Consider the following 14619-nt stretch of genomic DNA (forward strand, 5'->3'; position numbering starts at 1 on the left):
TCATTTGCTTTTCTCTAATGAGAGTTCAGTGAGGGAACAGGTTAAGGGGAAGATCTTTTTTCTTTTGGTAACTGATTTTTCTTTCTTCAACATAGCAGGTGATGGGATAGAGGAAGCTAGAAAGAGTACAGATTGAAAAAGTCGAACTTTCTCGTAGTCGTCCCGCAATGTGTGATCAAGTACACTGGGGATCTCATCATTCAATTCATAAGCCACTCATTCCAGAAATATTACAGTGGAAGGTGGCAGAGGTAGAGTAAGTCTCAAAGAACTCGAGTTTAGTGGATGAGAGAGAGAAGTTAACCTTTTTTTCTTGTCTTTTTTTTTTTTTTTTGAGAGAGAGAGAGAGAGTGGGGGGAAGGGGCAGAGGGGGAGAGAAAGAGAAAGAATCTCTAGCAGCCTCCATGCCCAGCACACATGCCAATGCAGGGCTCTATCTCACAACCCTGAGATCACGACAAGAGCTGAAATCATGAGTTGGACACTTAACGGAGCCACCCAGGTACCCCAATTTTTTAAAAAAATCTGAATCTTGGTTTGAATATGAGCAGTCTTGTTCTTTCCTCCCCCAAAATCTAATGTATTCAAGAAAGGTGCAAGCTTGCTAACCAAGGTGTTTGCAAACAAGGATGAAATATTTCTCTCTCACTCACCCACTTTAACATTTTATAAACACACCTTCTGACATCTATGTCCTGTGAAGTCACATTCAAGGAACTTGAATTTCAAGCAGCAGCTACACACACACAATGACCTTTTTGCAGAACCATTTCAGATGAGTTTGTACACTAAATTTTAGATGTGGAAGGATCTCTGGAGAACTAGAAGCCAATGGTCTCATTTTACAGAGGAGGAACATGAAGTCCAGATAGACTGGCATTTGCCCAAGGTAACCATTTAGAAGTTTATACAGACAATTCTACGTAGAATTCTAATATTGTAATTTAATAGTTTGTTCGGTTTCTCTGCAGAAAATACACACCCACAAGCTCCTCCTTCTCAAATCAGGGACCCTTGCTACATTGAGCTCAAAGGGCAATGGCTGGGCAACTGAGCCACTTGGGCCAGCTGTCCATCTCCTTAATTGTTTCACCTCTTTACAGCTGATGTCCTCAGGCTACCGGGACCGAGACATACAAGGTAAAGACAGAGAACTACTCCACCAAAGCAAACACAGGTCTTCAAAGTTCACTACTTATGATTAAAGAAAAGTCACAATATCAAAACAACCCTTTATTAAAAGTCAAAGTGATGGGGTGCCTGGGTGGCTCAGTCGGTGAAGCGTCTGCCTTTGGCTCAGGTCATGATCCCAGGGTCCTGGGATCGAGTCCTGCATCGGGCTCCACGCTCAGCAGGGAGTCTGCTTCTCCCTCTTCCTCTGTAATTTCTCTCACTCTCCCTCAAATAAATAAATAAATCTTTAAAAAAAATCAAAGTGATAAACTTTTATCAAAAATTTTTAAATATTTCCAAAAGTCTAAAGAAGAAAAGCACTCCCTCCCCCACCCCTTTAAAAATAATTCAACTTTCAGTTGAAACGGAAAAATCAACCAATGCAGATGGCAAGAACTGAGAACTATTTGGGGAACTCTGGTCTGTCCGTGGACTAATAGTCACACTTATTTATAAAAATGCAGATCTCTACATCTTAGCTTGTTAATGACATCATCAGGCATCCGGATTTTGAGGCTTTGAGTCTGTGCTCAAATGAGATTCTACTGCTTGCAATCATAACACACTCATTAAAAAAAAAAAATTAGAGCATTCAGAATTAGAAGGGACCTTGGAAACAATGTGTGGCAGTGCAAAGGTGATAGGCTTTAGAGTCAGTACTTTGGTTCTTCTAGTGGGTACTGCCGCAGCCGCTGACAGCGACTCTCATCTCCCGCGTCCTCCCCTGAATGGTGAGGGTAATAACAATACTGGGTCATTCCAAGGATTACAGTCACGTAAAGTATCTAGCCCGTAAAAGGTGTTCATAAATTGGATACACTGCAAGAGTCACTCTGCTTCTAAGTTCCCAACTGGCCACGTGCTTGAAGAATGGGTCAGCAGCAGGGGAACGAAAGGGAAAGAAACCTCCGTGGTGGTCAGCACCAGCCATGTGCCCAACACAAGGGCAAAGGCAACAGCAGAGCCTGTGTCATTGACCCTGACCAAGTGCCAGCAGTGTACGCAGTGCTTTAATCATGACCTCATTTACTCCTCCCAAATGAACGCCCTGATGGGGTAGGAACTGTCATCTCAACTGTACAGAGGAGAAACCAGGGAGTCCGGGAGGTTCAGTCGTGTGCCCAAGGTCACCGAGCGGACAAGCAGCAGGGCCAAGATGAGAAAGAAGGGCAGAAGAAACAACCAGACATTGCCCTCAGTCCAGCTACACACAAAACAGCACACTTCAGAAGGACTGGAAGAGAAGTCCAACAGAGACAGATCTTCCCACTCCGAGCTCCAGAAGAACCAGGGTGAAGGCTCCTCAGCCTATGTGACCTCAGAGTCGGGGACAATTCCTGGAAGACAGTGAGCGCTCCGTAGATGTACGTGGATTATAATTAACTGGAATGCAATTAGCGACGTGGCAATACGGAACCACATTCTCTCGAAGTGGAGTCTTCGCGATGAATAGTAAATAGAGAAGGTGGGGGACTAGTGAACAGTCCTGAAGAACAGCAGCTATGGACTGACAATACCCTCATCTGTCTACCGCCTGATAGTGACGACCAGGCACAGACTTTCCACCAGTGTATGGTCGTGTAAAGATTTCAATCACCAAGAGTGAGTGGCGTTACCTGAAATGAAAGGACAATGAAGAAGATCCAGGTGCGCGCATGTACACACATACGAACACACACACGTCTGTACTTGGGGGATGGCTTACATGCACTGTGTTGTATGTGCTACATGGAAAAATCCTCCATGAAAGTTGTAAACGTGAATCAAAAGCTGTTTTCTTTTCTTTTTTTTTTTTTAAGTAATCTCTATGCCCGACATGGGGCTCAAAACCCACAACCCCGAGATCAAAAGTCGCTGGCTCCACAGACTGAGCCAGCCAGGTGCCCCAGCTTAGTTTCCTTTTATTCAAATAATATCTATAACTTATAAGTCATGGCAAAATAAATTCCCCATCTTGTCAGATATGTGCAGCCACATGTATACAAGTGGAACCTCAGTAATCTGACAGCTTGCTCTTTCGGGGGGTGGAGTGAAGTATTATGAAAACAAAGAGAACCGTGGTCTCAGAATTTTCAAAGAAAATATCACTTTGGCCAAACCAAAATTCCGCACCGCAACAACCGACATCCACACAGCCACATCCAGTGACTGAGCTGTTCATGCTTTTCTTAAGCAACGGAGTTCATCCTGACAATTTATCGACGAAGAACTGTGCCAGAAAACTGCCTATTCATTTTCTATATTCTGTTTGGCAAACAAAGCATGACACATAGCAATATAAAAGAAAAATATAATCCCGGGATGCATTTGCAATCATTGCAGGGAAGCGTTCTGAATTGTGTGAGGCCCCAGGCAGCGGCTTCGGAACAGCATTTAAACACTGCCCCCTACTGTTCCTTGGTGTGTCCTGCAGTCCGTGAGCGCCACGCCTGGCCTCAGCAGAAGGATGAATCACAGGCCTGATTTATGAGGCTGTTAACTCTTCCAAGCACCAACTGCTCTTAACAAGGGACGTGTACCAACCTTAAGAATCGGTAATTCTTTAAGAATTAATCATCTCTAGTTAAGATTCTGTGAAACACACCATTGTATTCATGACAAAGCATTCTCTATGAGCCACTGTTTCCTGTTGGAAAAGCAGAGAACCTACCAGAACATTTCGGATATAATGGACTGAATGTAGTAAAGTGTATGAATTTTTTATTTTACAAATTTCACAACGTTCTCTCTTCATCAGTGCACTTTCGGTGTGGTGCTGCATAGGAACCGTGCTCCTTACAGTATTAGTGTGAGCCTAACTTTACATACTCTAAAGCAAAGGACAGACACGTCTAACGGCAGTGCAACGTCCAGATGCCTGTGAGGGACTTCGGGGTAGGAAACATGTTAGATTCAGTTTCGTCCTTTTGTGCCTCATAAGAGAGGAGAGGCTGAGAAAAATCCTTGGGGAATGAATAAACGGATGAATGCAGAGGCATAGTTCAGAATTTCAGGTATTTCTAGAGAATGACCACCACATCCTCAAAGAAACTACTCTATACTTCCAGCTTCCTTTTTAATGAAAATAACATATATAGGAAAAGATTCAAAACTATCGGTCATTTTTACCTCCTCTTCCCATATTCAGCAGCAGCATCAACCAAAACCAAGGCACTAAAAATCCGTGTTCATTTCAGTTACTTTGATCAGAAGAGCTGAACTAGGGTGTGCGATTCTATGTTCTTTATCTGAAGTCCTGGATTTTAACAAAATCAAGCATAAAACATCCTAGTTAAAAACACCTAAGTGGTACTGGGCGCCTGGGTGGTTAAGCTACCGACTACAGTCGGTTAAGCTACCAACTTTTTGATTTCAGCTCAGGTCACGATCTCAGGGTTGTGAGATTGAGACCCGCGTCGGGCTCTACACTCCACGTGAGTCTGCTTGAGATGCTCTCTCCCTCGGCCCCTCCCTATACTCCCCCCCACACACACACACTCACTCTTTCTCTAAATAAAATAAATAAATAAATAAAATCTTAAAAAAACAAGTAAGTGCTAAACTGAAAAAAAATCTTAGGTAGCATGCGGCATAAACTCAATATTAACTCACTTTATTCATTCATTGACTCAAATACTAAAAATCTCTAATGCAGTTAGGGGAGAACATGAAAAACATATTGACTGGTCTCATCTTCGACTGGTAACCACTGACTTGAAGTGGATCTTAGCACTGCTTAGCTAGCGTACTGTGTTCTACTCAGTTCACTCCCCAAATGACGGTATTACTCCTCTGCTCCCCCTTTAAACCGTCGAAATCTCCTGCCCCTCCTCCATCTCAGCTGACAATCTGGCTTCTTGTTTCACGGAGAAAACACATCAACCAGAGGAGGACGTCCAAAGACTCACCTCCAAAGACGACATCTCAGCCCCACCGTGTTCTGCCGCTCCGCGTCCGCACCTGCTCTATTGGGATCGCTGTCAGGCCGTCATCGAAGGCCCTATCCGCTAGCTCCTACTCAAGACCCTGGGTTACAGAACTGTCCAACCTCGTTCTTCACCAGGTTTCCCCTTCCTACTAGATTCTTTCCATCAGCACACAAACATGTTATAACATATCCCATCTTAAAAAAACAAAACAATAAAGACACACTCCAACCTTTTTCTCTAGTCTCCAGTCCAATCCCTTGCCTCCCACCCCCAACAGAAAAATCCCTCTAAAGAAATGTCTACACCATTCCATTCCCAATAGGGCTGCTACCGCCCTCAATGGGCAAAAACCAACTCTTTCAGGGTGAAAAATTCTTACTTTTTATGCATAAAGCAAATACATATACATACAATATGTAACAAATATAAAGCATATCAGGGATAGCATAATTTCATCAGGGTGAGGGAAGAACAATTGGAAAAAAGTGTCTAAAAAAGCTCTTTAGGGAGGTAATAATAAAAACGAGATTGACAAACACAGGTCTAAACCAACAATCTCAATGTCTTCTCTTCCTGTTTTTTCCTCAAGCCTTCTTCAATGTGTTTTTCATTCCCCGTACCCCAGAGAAATCATCAGTGTCACCCCTGCCCCGCCATATTCCTAAATCCAATGGCCAATTCTTAAATGAAACTGGAGGCAGCATTTGGGATAGCTGACTACTTCCTCTTTCTTCAAACACTTTCTTGGCACCATTAATGAGTGTGTGATTTTTCTCCCTAATATTTGAACCCCTGAGATCCAAAATCAGGAGCAGAACTGATGCAGAAACTAGGGATTCTTGTACATTTGGATTGCAACCATGCTTGGACGCACCACCAATACTGCGAGAGTCCAAGCCGTCTGCATTTCTGGCCTGCATTTTCATAGCATCAGTCTGTCTGGTCAGGCCAGTCCTCTTACAGTCTAACTTCCACACAACAGCAGGAGAACGCCTCCTGAATCTAAGTCGGATCACATCATGCCTTCCATGGCCTTCTGTCCCTTGTAGAGCAAAAGCCAATGTCTTTATCCTAGCACAAAGCCCTCCACAGCTAGGCCTTCCTTCCTCTCTGCCCTCATCTTCCACCACTGCCCCTCCTTGTGACTGTTCACCAGCCACACTGGCCTCCTTGAGACACTGCTCATTCTTACGGCTCTTCTACATGCAGCCGCATCTGCTTGGATATCCTTCCAGATACCGCCATGGCTCAACCACCTTCAGGTCTCTGCTGCTCGAAACTCCCATTGCCACTGCATACAAAAGTACTCCTTATCACTTTTATTCTCCCTATCCTGCTTCATTTCCCTTCCCAGAACTCACTATTATCTCTCCTAGATATTTCTTTATTTCTCCTCCTCCCCCCGGAATACAATATTATAAGATATTCGGTCTCCTTCCACTGGAATAAGAGTTCCCAGAAGCTTTAATGTGTGGTTCACTGCTGTACTCGAAGCGTCCGTACGGTTTCTAGCACATAGTGAGAGTTCAGCAAATATCTATACAACGATAAGCCTGATTTCAACATCAAAATAAAAGATAACAACTACCATTTTTAAACAAATAAAACTGGATTTTAATTTCCCTTCTTGAAATAAAATATCATCTCATTGGCCTGTGGTGAATAAAACAATAAAATACAAAAAAAAAAATCTAACAAGTCACAGAAATGGAAAGCAAACTCTGCTTTGGCTAGAGTGGTTTTCCTTGGCTATTATCCATGGAAGAAGTTTTAGGAGAGGCCAACATTTAAATAGTTTCCTCAAACCAACAGAGACTTCTATACTGGTAAACATGAAATGCTTTTTTAGATGATCTCCCTCATTGTTTTCTAGAAGCAAACATTCAGGTCAAAATGAGAAAATGTCAGACTCTGGAAACAGTGCTTGGGAAGAATGATAGAGGATCCAAATGTCCGGTTAGCATAGAGCCATGTCTTGTAGATCTGGTCCAACGAATAAGAAACTTCTTAAATGAGATCTGCTTGTAAAAAAGGAAAACACGTTTGGGAGAAAGTGTATCCATGCGGAATGCTGGTGTTCCTCCATTTCCATCTTTCCCTTTCTCTCTTTCAATCTTAGTGTTTACAATTCCTTACTTCCAAGTTGGTAGTTGATGGCGGTAATGCTTTCTTCTTTGCGTGCAGCACATCTTATCTGAATCTTCAGAGATTTCTGCTAGAAAGCTAACAATCTCAGTTCTCAAATTTCTTCTCTCTTCCAAATGCCTTTGCCAGCCCAGAAGGGAAAAGTTTCATTCAAGTCACCTGCTGACCGAGCCGGTGATAATGATGCAATTCAGTAAATTACAGCTCTTGGCTCTTTCATCCCACCCCACATCTAGTTGTGACATTTCTTTTTAAAGCCTTTCCATTTTTGAAGAACTCCGAATGGAAAGGAGAGCTCCAAGTCCTGAAGGAAGCTCACATTCGGGAAGGCCAATTTAGGAAGGGATCCTTTCTTGTGGTCGAGGAGCAACCTGGCGGGCTCCTTTGACATCACACAGCTATCGACAGTATGTGTCCGAGAACAAAGGGGTCCAAATATTAACATCGTTGATGCGTTTATATCAAGCATGGGGAGATCACACACACCGGTGTTGGGTACAGGGGCCCAAAGGTACACGGCCTCCATCACCAGAGCCTGGAGAAGACTGGATTCCAGCTCGCCACCCAGCAGCTCCGTGACCTCAGACAGGTTCACGTAACCTCTTGGAGTCTCACCTTCCTCTACTATAAAATGGGGGTAAAATACTCATGAGGCAAATGTGAAGAGTAAATGATACAGTGAAGGTGAACTGGTTGACATAATACGGACAAAGTGCTTTCCATACCGTTCTCATTATCTTCCAGATCTCCTCTTGCTTTTCAGCAAGTCATTCCCCAGAGGGACTTGTATGAACACAGGGAAGCTCGCTCTGTCCCACCAGGACCTGGAGTGGGCAGTCAGCGCAAGAAAGAGTGATGCCAGATTGCTCTAGACTCCACAATGGAGGCAGGACTCTGCCGTTTCAGCAGACTGCTGGGTTTCTGGAGGACGGCAGAGATTAGCTTGGATTGCCTCTTGGGCACTAAGAAGGAGAAGGAAACATCGACCAGAACCAACTCCCACTCTCCAACACTTTGCAAATAACCATAAGGAAAAACAAGTAGATGAGGTAGACATAAAAGCTGAAGATTGAGACATAACAAATAAAAGGAATTTAATAGTAATAATTGGTTTTTCTAAAAATTGAGATCTCAGTTCATAAGCTTGCAGGCAGCCCAACAGAGCAGTTAATATCTGAGGACGTTTCGAAACTGACTTATCTCCCCTCCTATGGAGATGGTCTGCCAGAAAAAGCAATGAAGCATGTTACCTGATGAGTAAAGGACCTTTGTTTCCTGTGCTTTTAATCAAAATCTTTTCACCAAAATGTCAAAGAAAAATGAGGAATTTTAACTTCTTTTAGCAAAAAAGAATTGGTTCTCATTTTTCCATCAAAGATAATGGGAGAGTCTAGCAGTCATGGGAAAGAAATTGAAGGTGTTCATGGTGAGAAGTATTTATCATTTTATCCTATAGTACATGATAGGTTCTGAGATTATGTATTTTTACAGTTCGGTTTACTGAAGTGCTAAGTGTCTATTTAAGGAGTGTGAGTCTGTTAAGATGAAAAGCCTTTCGAACACCATTCCCCCAAGTCCTGCAAATGTTTTCTTCCTCCCAATCCAATCAGGTAAATTTATTTATTTTCAATGTATCCAGTCAGGTTTTAAAAGGTAGATTCTATATTTCTGATGAACTAGAACTTGTTTTCAATGGATGTTCACATCCAAGGCTTACCACATTCTGCCCCAAATCCACATTTCCAGCTTTATTTCCCTAAATTCTCCACCACAAAGGCTTTGCTCCCACCAAGCCAGTCTATTTTCAGTCCCAAAAATTTAAGATAAGCACCTCTACTTCCAGCTTTTTGGTAAGACCTTTTTTCCTCTCTAAAGCATTCCCTTCTTGTCCCTCTGCCTGTTCCTCAAGACGTACTTCAGATCGTACCATTCATTCATTCATTCATTCACTAAACAGAGACCGAGGGCTGACCACAGGTGAGGGGATCCTGGGAAAGCAGGAAGAGGTAAGTTGGAACCTGTTCCTGTCTTCATGAACTTTACATTCTTCCAGTTAAAGACACACATCACACAGTGGATTAAGCCATTAATTAATTACAGTTGTAGTGAGTGCTAAGCATCTGAGGCTCAGAAAACTGGGATAACGTATGGTAGGAGAAACGGCCTGGTCACGGAGGTCAGGAAGACACTCCTGAGGAAGTGGTTTTGCTTCGAGTTGGGAGGATGAACAGGAGACTAACACAGGGCAGAGGGAGGCCAACAAGTCGACTTTCGTGATGGGCGCATGCTTATGATTAAATTGGGATACATTCATAAAGGTGTGGGAAGGAAATTCTTGCCTTCCGGGCGTGAAAACTGCAACAGCAGGTCTCCCCGTTGCCCTGGCTCTCTGTGAAGCTGGGGACAAAGTATTCATGATGCTACGTTAGAAGTTCCAGAGGCCACCAGGAAAAGGACCTAGCCAAGTGCCCTTGGTGAGTTCTGAGAAATCACCAAGTAAGAACTGGCCTTGCTATTCTGAGCCCCACTGTCCAGTCAGTATAAAGAGAAAACTCAACAGGATGTGAAATGCCAAAGCTCAGCTTTTGGGAATGCCAGTATTCCCAGAGGGAAGCTCTTCCTCCAAATCCTGAGAGCCCTCCAGAGAATGATCCAGACACACTCCCTGAATAGGGAGCTCAAGAAGGAGGGGCCTTGTTTTCCAACCAGGTACTTGCTGAAGGGACCAAGGCGAAGCTTGGCTGGTGGGGCTGCCTGAGACACATCGCTGCCTCTAGCCCCGGGGAAACATCCTGGAAAGGTTCCGTATGAGGCTGAAACCTGCCCTCTAGGCCAATAAAACACACCCCACCTTGTCTACATGTAGACCCATCACCAGCATCAGGCAACAGGAATGAACTCCAAGGAAGCCAAGGCCGCCTGCCTACCAGCAACAAGAAGCCAGTCACAGGACAGTCTGAAGGGAGGAGTGGGCAGATATTCAAAATCAGACCCCAAATCAACTCTGCCACCAGCCCCTGGTACCAGACAGGCCTACCTGGCATTAAGGATAGAGCAAATGAGCTCTGAATCGAGACTAAAATAACCATGACAGAGCCTTAAAGACCAACATGAGACTGTTCCAACAGCCAAAGGTGACTAGCAAGTTGTAGAAAATGACCAAGACACCATTCAGGCCCTTACTTTGTGGAAAGACATGGAGTTCATACAGAAGAGTTTGAGGGCCATTCCAGAGAACAATCCAGCTTTCTCATGCTTACACCCCACACATACAGCTCAGACTCCCTAAAAAAATGACTGACAACTACAAAGTGATGATAAATCATATAATGATGGCATTGGCACAGGAATCAATAAACGGAACAAAACAGATAATCCAGAAACAAATGTAAATATATATGGAACTTAACATATAGCAAATGAGGAATTTCAATTTAGTGGGAAAAATAAATCTTACGATGCTGATAAAATCGGTATTCCTATAGGGGGCAAAAAAACCCACAAAGCCAGATCCCTATCTCATACTTTATAAAACACATATTACAGATAAAGATTTAAACATAAAGCATGAGAACTAAAAGTATTAAAATACAATTTAGAATATTTACAGGGCTTCAGAGTGAGGGAAATAATAAGCAAGTCAGGAAATCCAGCATCCATGCAAGATAAACATGCTTAACTAAATAAAAATCTTAAGAAATTATTACGGCAAATAACATTTTTTAAAAGCAAAAGACAAATAAATGATAGTCTGGGAAATATTTGTGCTACCATATGAAAAACATTGGTATCTTTTATACATGAAATGCTCCTAAGAGACAAATAGCCCACTAGAAAAGTAAGCGTTAGAGATGACCAGGACATTCACAAGAGGGGAATCTAAATGACAAACAGACTTATAAAAAGAGGCTCAATCCCATTTACAGTCAAGGGAAATGCAAATTAAAACAAGAATTACCTGTGTTCACTTCTCACTAAGGCAGAAATCTCCAAAGATCGGTAAAAACTAAGAACATCCACTGCTAATGAGTATATAGAAAAGCAGGCATTCTCAAAATTAAGAATGCACATCATTATAAAATTTTTAGAAATATGGCAATATCGGTTAAAATGTACAGATCTTTTGAGCCCCAAATTTCAATTTTGACACTTCAGCACTCAATATAGTAATAAATAGGAATAAATAGGGGGAAAAAACTGGAAACCACATGAATGTCCACCAATATACAATAAGGGGATGAAAAACTAAATTCTAGGACTTCCAAACTATAGGAGATTATGCAGCCATTAAATAGAAATAAGTAAGATGTATTTATCTAAAGAAATGTCAAATTTTTAAAAAGATTTTATCTATTTATTTTGAGAGAGAGAGAGGGAGAGCACATGTGCACAAGTGGGTCGGGGGTGGGGGCAGAGGCAGAGGAAGAGAGAGAATCTCAAGCAGACTCCCTGCTGAGCATGGAGCCAGACACGGGGCTCAAACTCACGATCCTGAAATCATGACCTGAGCTGAAGTCAAGAGTCAGACACCTAAAAGACTGAACCACCCAGGCACCTGTGAAGAAATGTCAATTTAAAGAGCAAATTTCAAACCAATACATTTAGAAGGCACCCAATGCTTGGAGCAAGGTGTGGAAGGGCACTCACCACACCACTAACATCTCATCTCTGGGGAGTGGGAAGGAGGAGAGTGTGGGGAATGAATTATTAGTTCAACCTCGGATTGTTTCATTTGTTGTAAGACTACTGATCAGTTTTGTCATTTAAAGTGATAAAAAAATATTTTGGGAGAAGGGAAGGACTACTTAATTTTTTTTTTTTTTTTTTACTTTACCCAACAACATCTAAGACAGTAGGCATTCAACAGTTATTTGTGGAATAAGGTAGAAAGGAATAGGAGGGAAATGAAATAGGTTTAAACATGTTTGTAAAGGATAAAAAGATAGCCATTCGTGGAATGACAAAGCAGATTCTATAAGTAAACAGTGTGAGGAAGGGAAAAAAAGACAGTTGATAGAGTTAATGAAAAGAAAAAAAATGGAAAAAATGGGAAAAAAGAAACAAAGTAAAATAAATAACAGACATCAACAGAAAAGATAAAAGCAACACGCTATTTACCCCAATAAACATAAAAGGGTTTAACTCCACTATCAAAAGAAACAGACTTTCCATGGTGGATTTTAAAACAGCGAGGTGGTTTTCTCTGGAAATGTCTAAGTAAACATAAACCAAAAGTGATATTATTCACAATCTCCAGAAATATCATAAAAGATTTCATAATAATTGTAATAAGAAATATATAAGATCTTAATATAAAAGCTAAAAAATTTTACTGAAGGACATAAGAATTTCTAAATAAGTAGAGAACTATTTTGGGTTCTTTTTTTGGATAGAAAGATGCACTTTTGTAACAGTGTCCTTTCTCCCTAAATTAATGCTTAAGTTCAATGTAATTCAAATCAGTATTCCAACTGGAGTTTTTAATGAAACCTGATTCTAAAGCACACAGAAAATAAAACATAATAATCGTAATAAGAAATATATAAGATCTTAATATAAAAGCTAAAAAATTTTACTGAAGGACATAAGAATTTCTAAATAAGTAGAGAACTATTTTGGGTTCTTTTTTTGGATAGAAAGATGCACTTTTGTAACAGTGTCCTTTCTCCCTAAATTAATGCTTAAGTTCAATGTAATTCAAATCAGTATTCCAACTGGAGTTTTTAATGAAACCTGATTCTAAAGCACACAGAAAATAAAACAGATTAGCCAAGAAAACTTAGAACAAAAATCATCAAGAGGACCTTTCTCTACTCTATATTAAAATTAACTGTTTCCATGAGGAAAGGAATTTAGCGGAAAAAAATCTTCGTTTCAGACTTGCACTTAACAACACACTGTAAGCATTCTGTGAGCAACGCTTTGTCAAACTGGAAACCTCCTACGTGTCCATCAAACTGGTTTAACACATCAAGGTAAATCCAAAGGAGAGAAATGTTAGATATATTAACAGATATATTAAATATATATCCTGAGCAATCCCATATACCTGAAGGGTATCTGAAGCCAGACTGTGTAGCCAGAGGCTGGACAGGAGACGAGAGTGTGGGACAGCACGAGGCGTTTCCTTGCTTGCATGCTAGGGCACCGACGTGGGGAAAGGGAAGGAATGGTACACAGTGAATTAGTGAGAAAGTGGATATCTGCTAGGGCATCTTTACAAAGTTAGAAATGGACCCCCAAGATCTTTAATAGTTCATGAAAATCCTACCATCTGTGAATTTACTGAAAATTTTAAACTATTACATTTTGGATGAACAAGTTATAATTTTAAAAATATAAGCAAAGTAGGGGCCTGGGTGGCTCAGTCGGTTAAGCATCTGCCTTCGGCTCAGGTCATGATCTCAGGGTCCTGGGATCGAGCCCCACATCAGGCTCCCTGCCCAGTGGGGAGTCTGCTTCTCCCTCTGCCTTTCACCCTGGTCGTGCTCTCTCTTGCTCTCTCCCTCTCTCTCCCTCTCCCTCTCAAATAAGTAAAATCTTTTAAAAAATTAAAATAAAATAAAATATAAGCAAAGTAAGCATTTCCTTTAGACTCAAACAAATACTATTTTGTCAGATGGCTGGCAAACTTCTCTACAATGAATTAAAGTGCAGATCCTTAATCTGAAATTATCTATTGAAGGCTTCAAGGTTGCTGTTCCTCCTTTAGTGGTTATATTCTAGAATTTTAAAAGCAAATCCATGTTCTCCTCATTTATAATTAAATACACACACATATGCCTACATATACCTGTATCCATTGCCATTGCAGAGCTGTGGAGCCCTACATTTCTCCATAAAGAAGTTTTCATTTCTTTCAGCCTACATTCATATATGCATGTGATTCTTCAGTCATTACAGTTTGCCTTCTTGAGATCTTCTGTACTTTTATTATATCTTTGCTATCATATAGCAACCAGAAATTAAAGGATTTACCAAGATGAGTTATTTAGGGAAAACCAACTCTCCCTTCCTCACCCTCCAGTCTAGGAAAGAGATGCTCAGTGGTGTGTTTCTCAAGGTTGGGATAACTCCCAACCCCAATAAACATAAAAGGGTTTAACTCCACTATCAAAAGAAACAGACTTTCCATGGTGGATTTTAAAACAGCGAGGTGGTTTTCTCTGGAAATGTCTAAATGAGAAATATATAAGATCTTAATATAAAAGCTAAAAAATTTTACTGAAGGACATAAGAATTTCTAAATAAGTAGAGAACTATTTTGGGTTCTTTTTTTGGATAGAAAGATGCACTTTTGTAACAGTGTCCTTTCTCCCTAAATTAATGCTTAAGTTCAATGTAATTCAAATCAGTATTCCAACTGGAGTTTTTAATGAAACCTGATTCTAAA

At 41.2% G+C, this 14619-nt stretch overlaps 1 protein-coding gene and 1 pseudogene across 11 annotated transcripts in view; both read right to left on the reverse strand.

Annotated features, from left to right (window-relative positions):
* Positions 1–14619, reverse strand: part of RNLS (renalase, FAD dependent amine oxidase) — a 276406-nt gene that overhangs the window by 245453 nt on the left and 16334 nt on the right. Inside the window, exon 5 of one of the 11 annotated variants that reach the window (XM_040624706.1) lies at positions 6707–7850. The exons of the other annotated variants lie outside the window; for them this stretch is intronic. Within the exon in view, the coding sequence (XP_040480640.1) occupies positions 7459–7850 (392 nt within the window). The 3' untranslated portion in view covers positions 6707–7458. Of the gene's footprint in view, positions 1–6706; positions 7851–14619 lie in introns of those variants that run through there. 11 annotated transcript variants of the gene reach the window in all.
* Positions 1–14619, reverse strand: part of LOC103661922 — a 50114-nt pseudogene that overhangs the window by 27015 nt on the left and 8480 nt on the right.

This window comes from Ursus maritimus, unplaced genomic scaffold (assembly GCF_017311325.1).
Source record: "Ursus maritimus isolate PB19 unplaced genomic scaffold, ASM1731132v1 scaffold_7, whole genome shotgun sequence".
NCBI classification, from domain to species: Eukaryota; Metazoa; Chordata; class Mammalia; order Carnivora; family Ursidae; genus Ursus; species Ursus maritimus.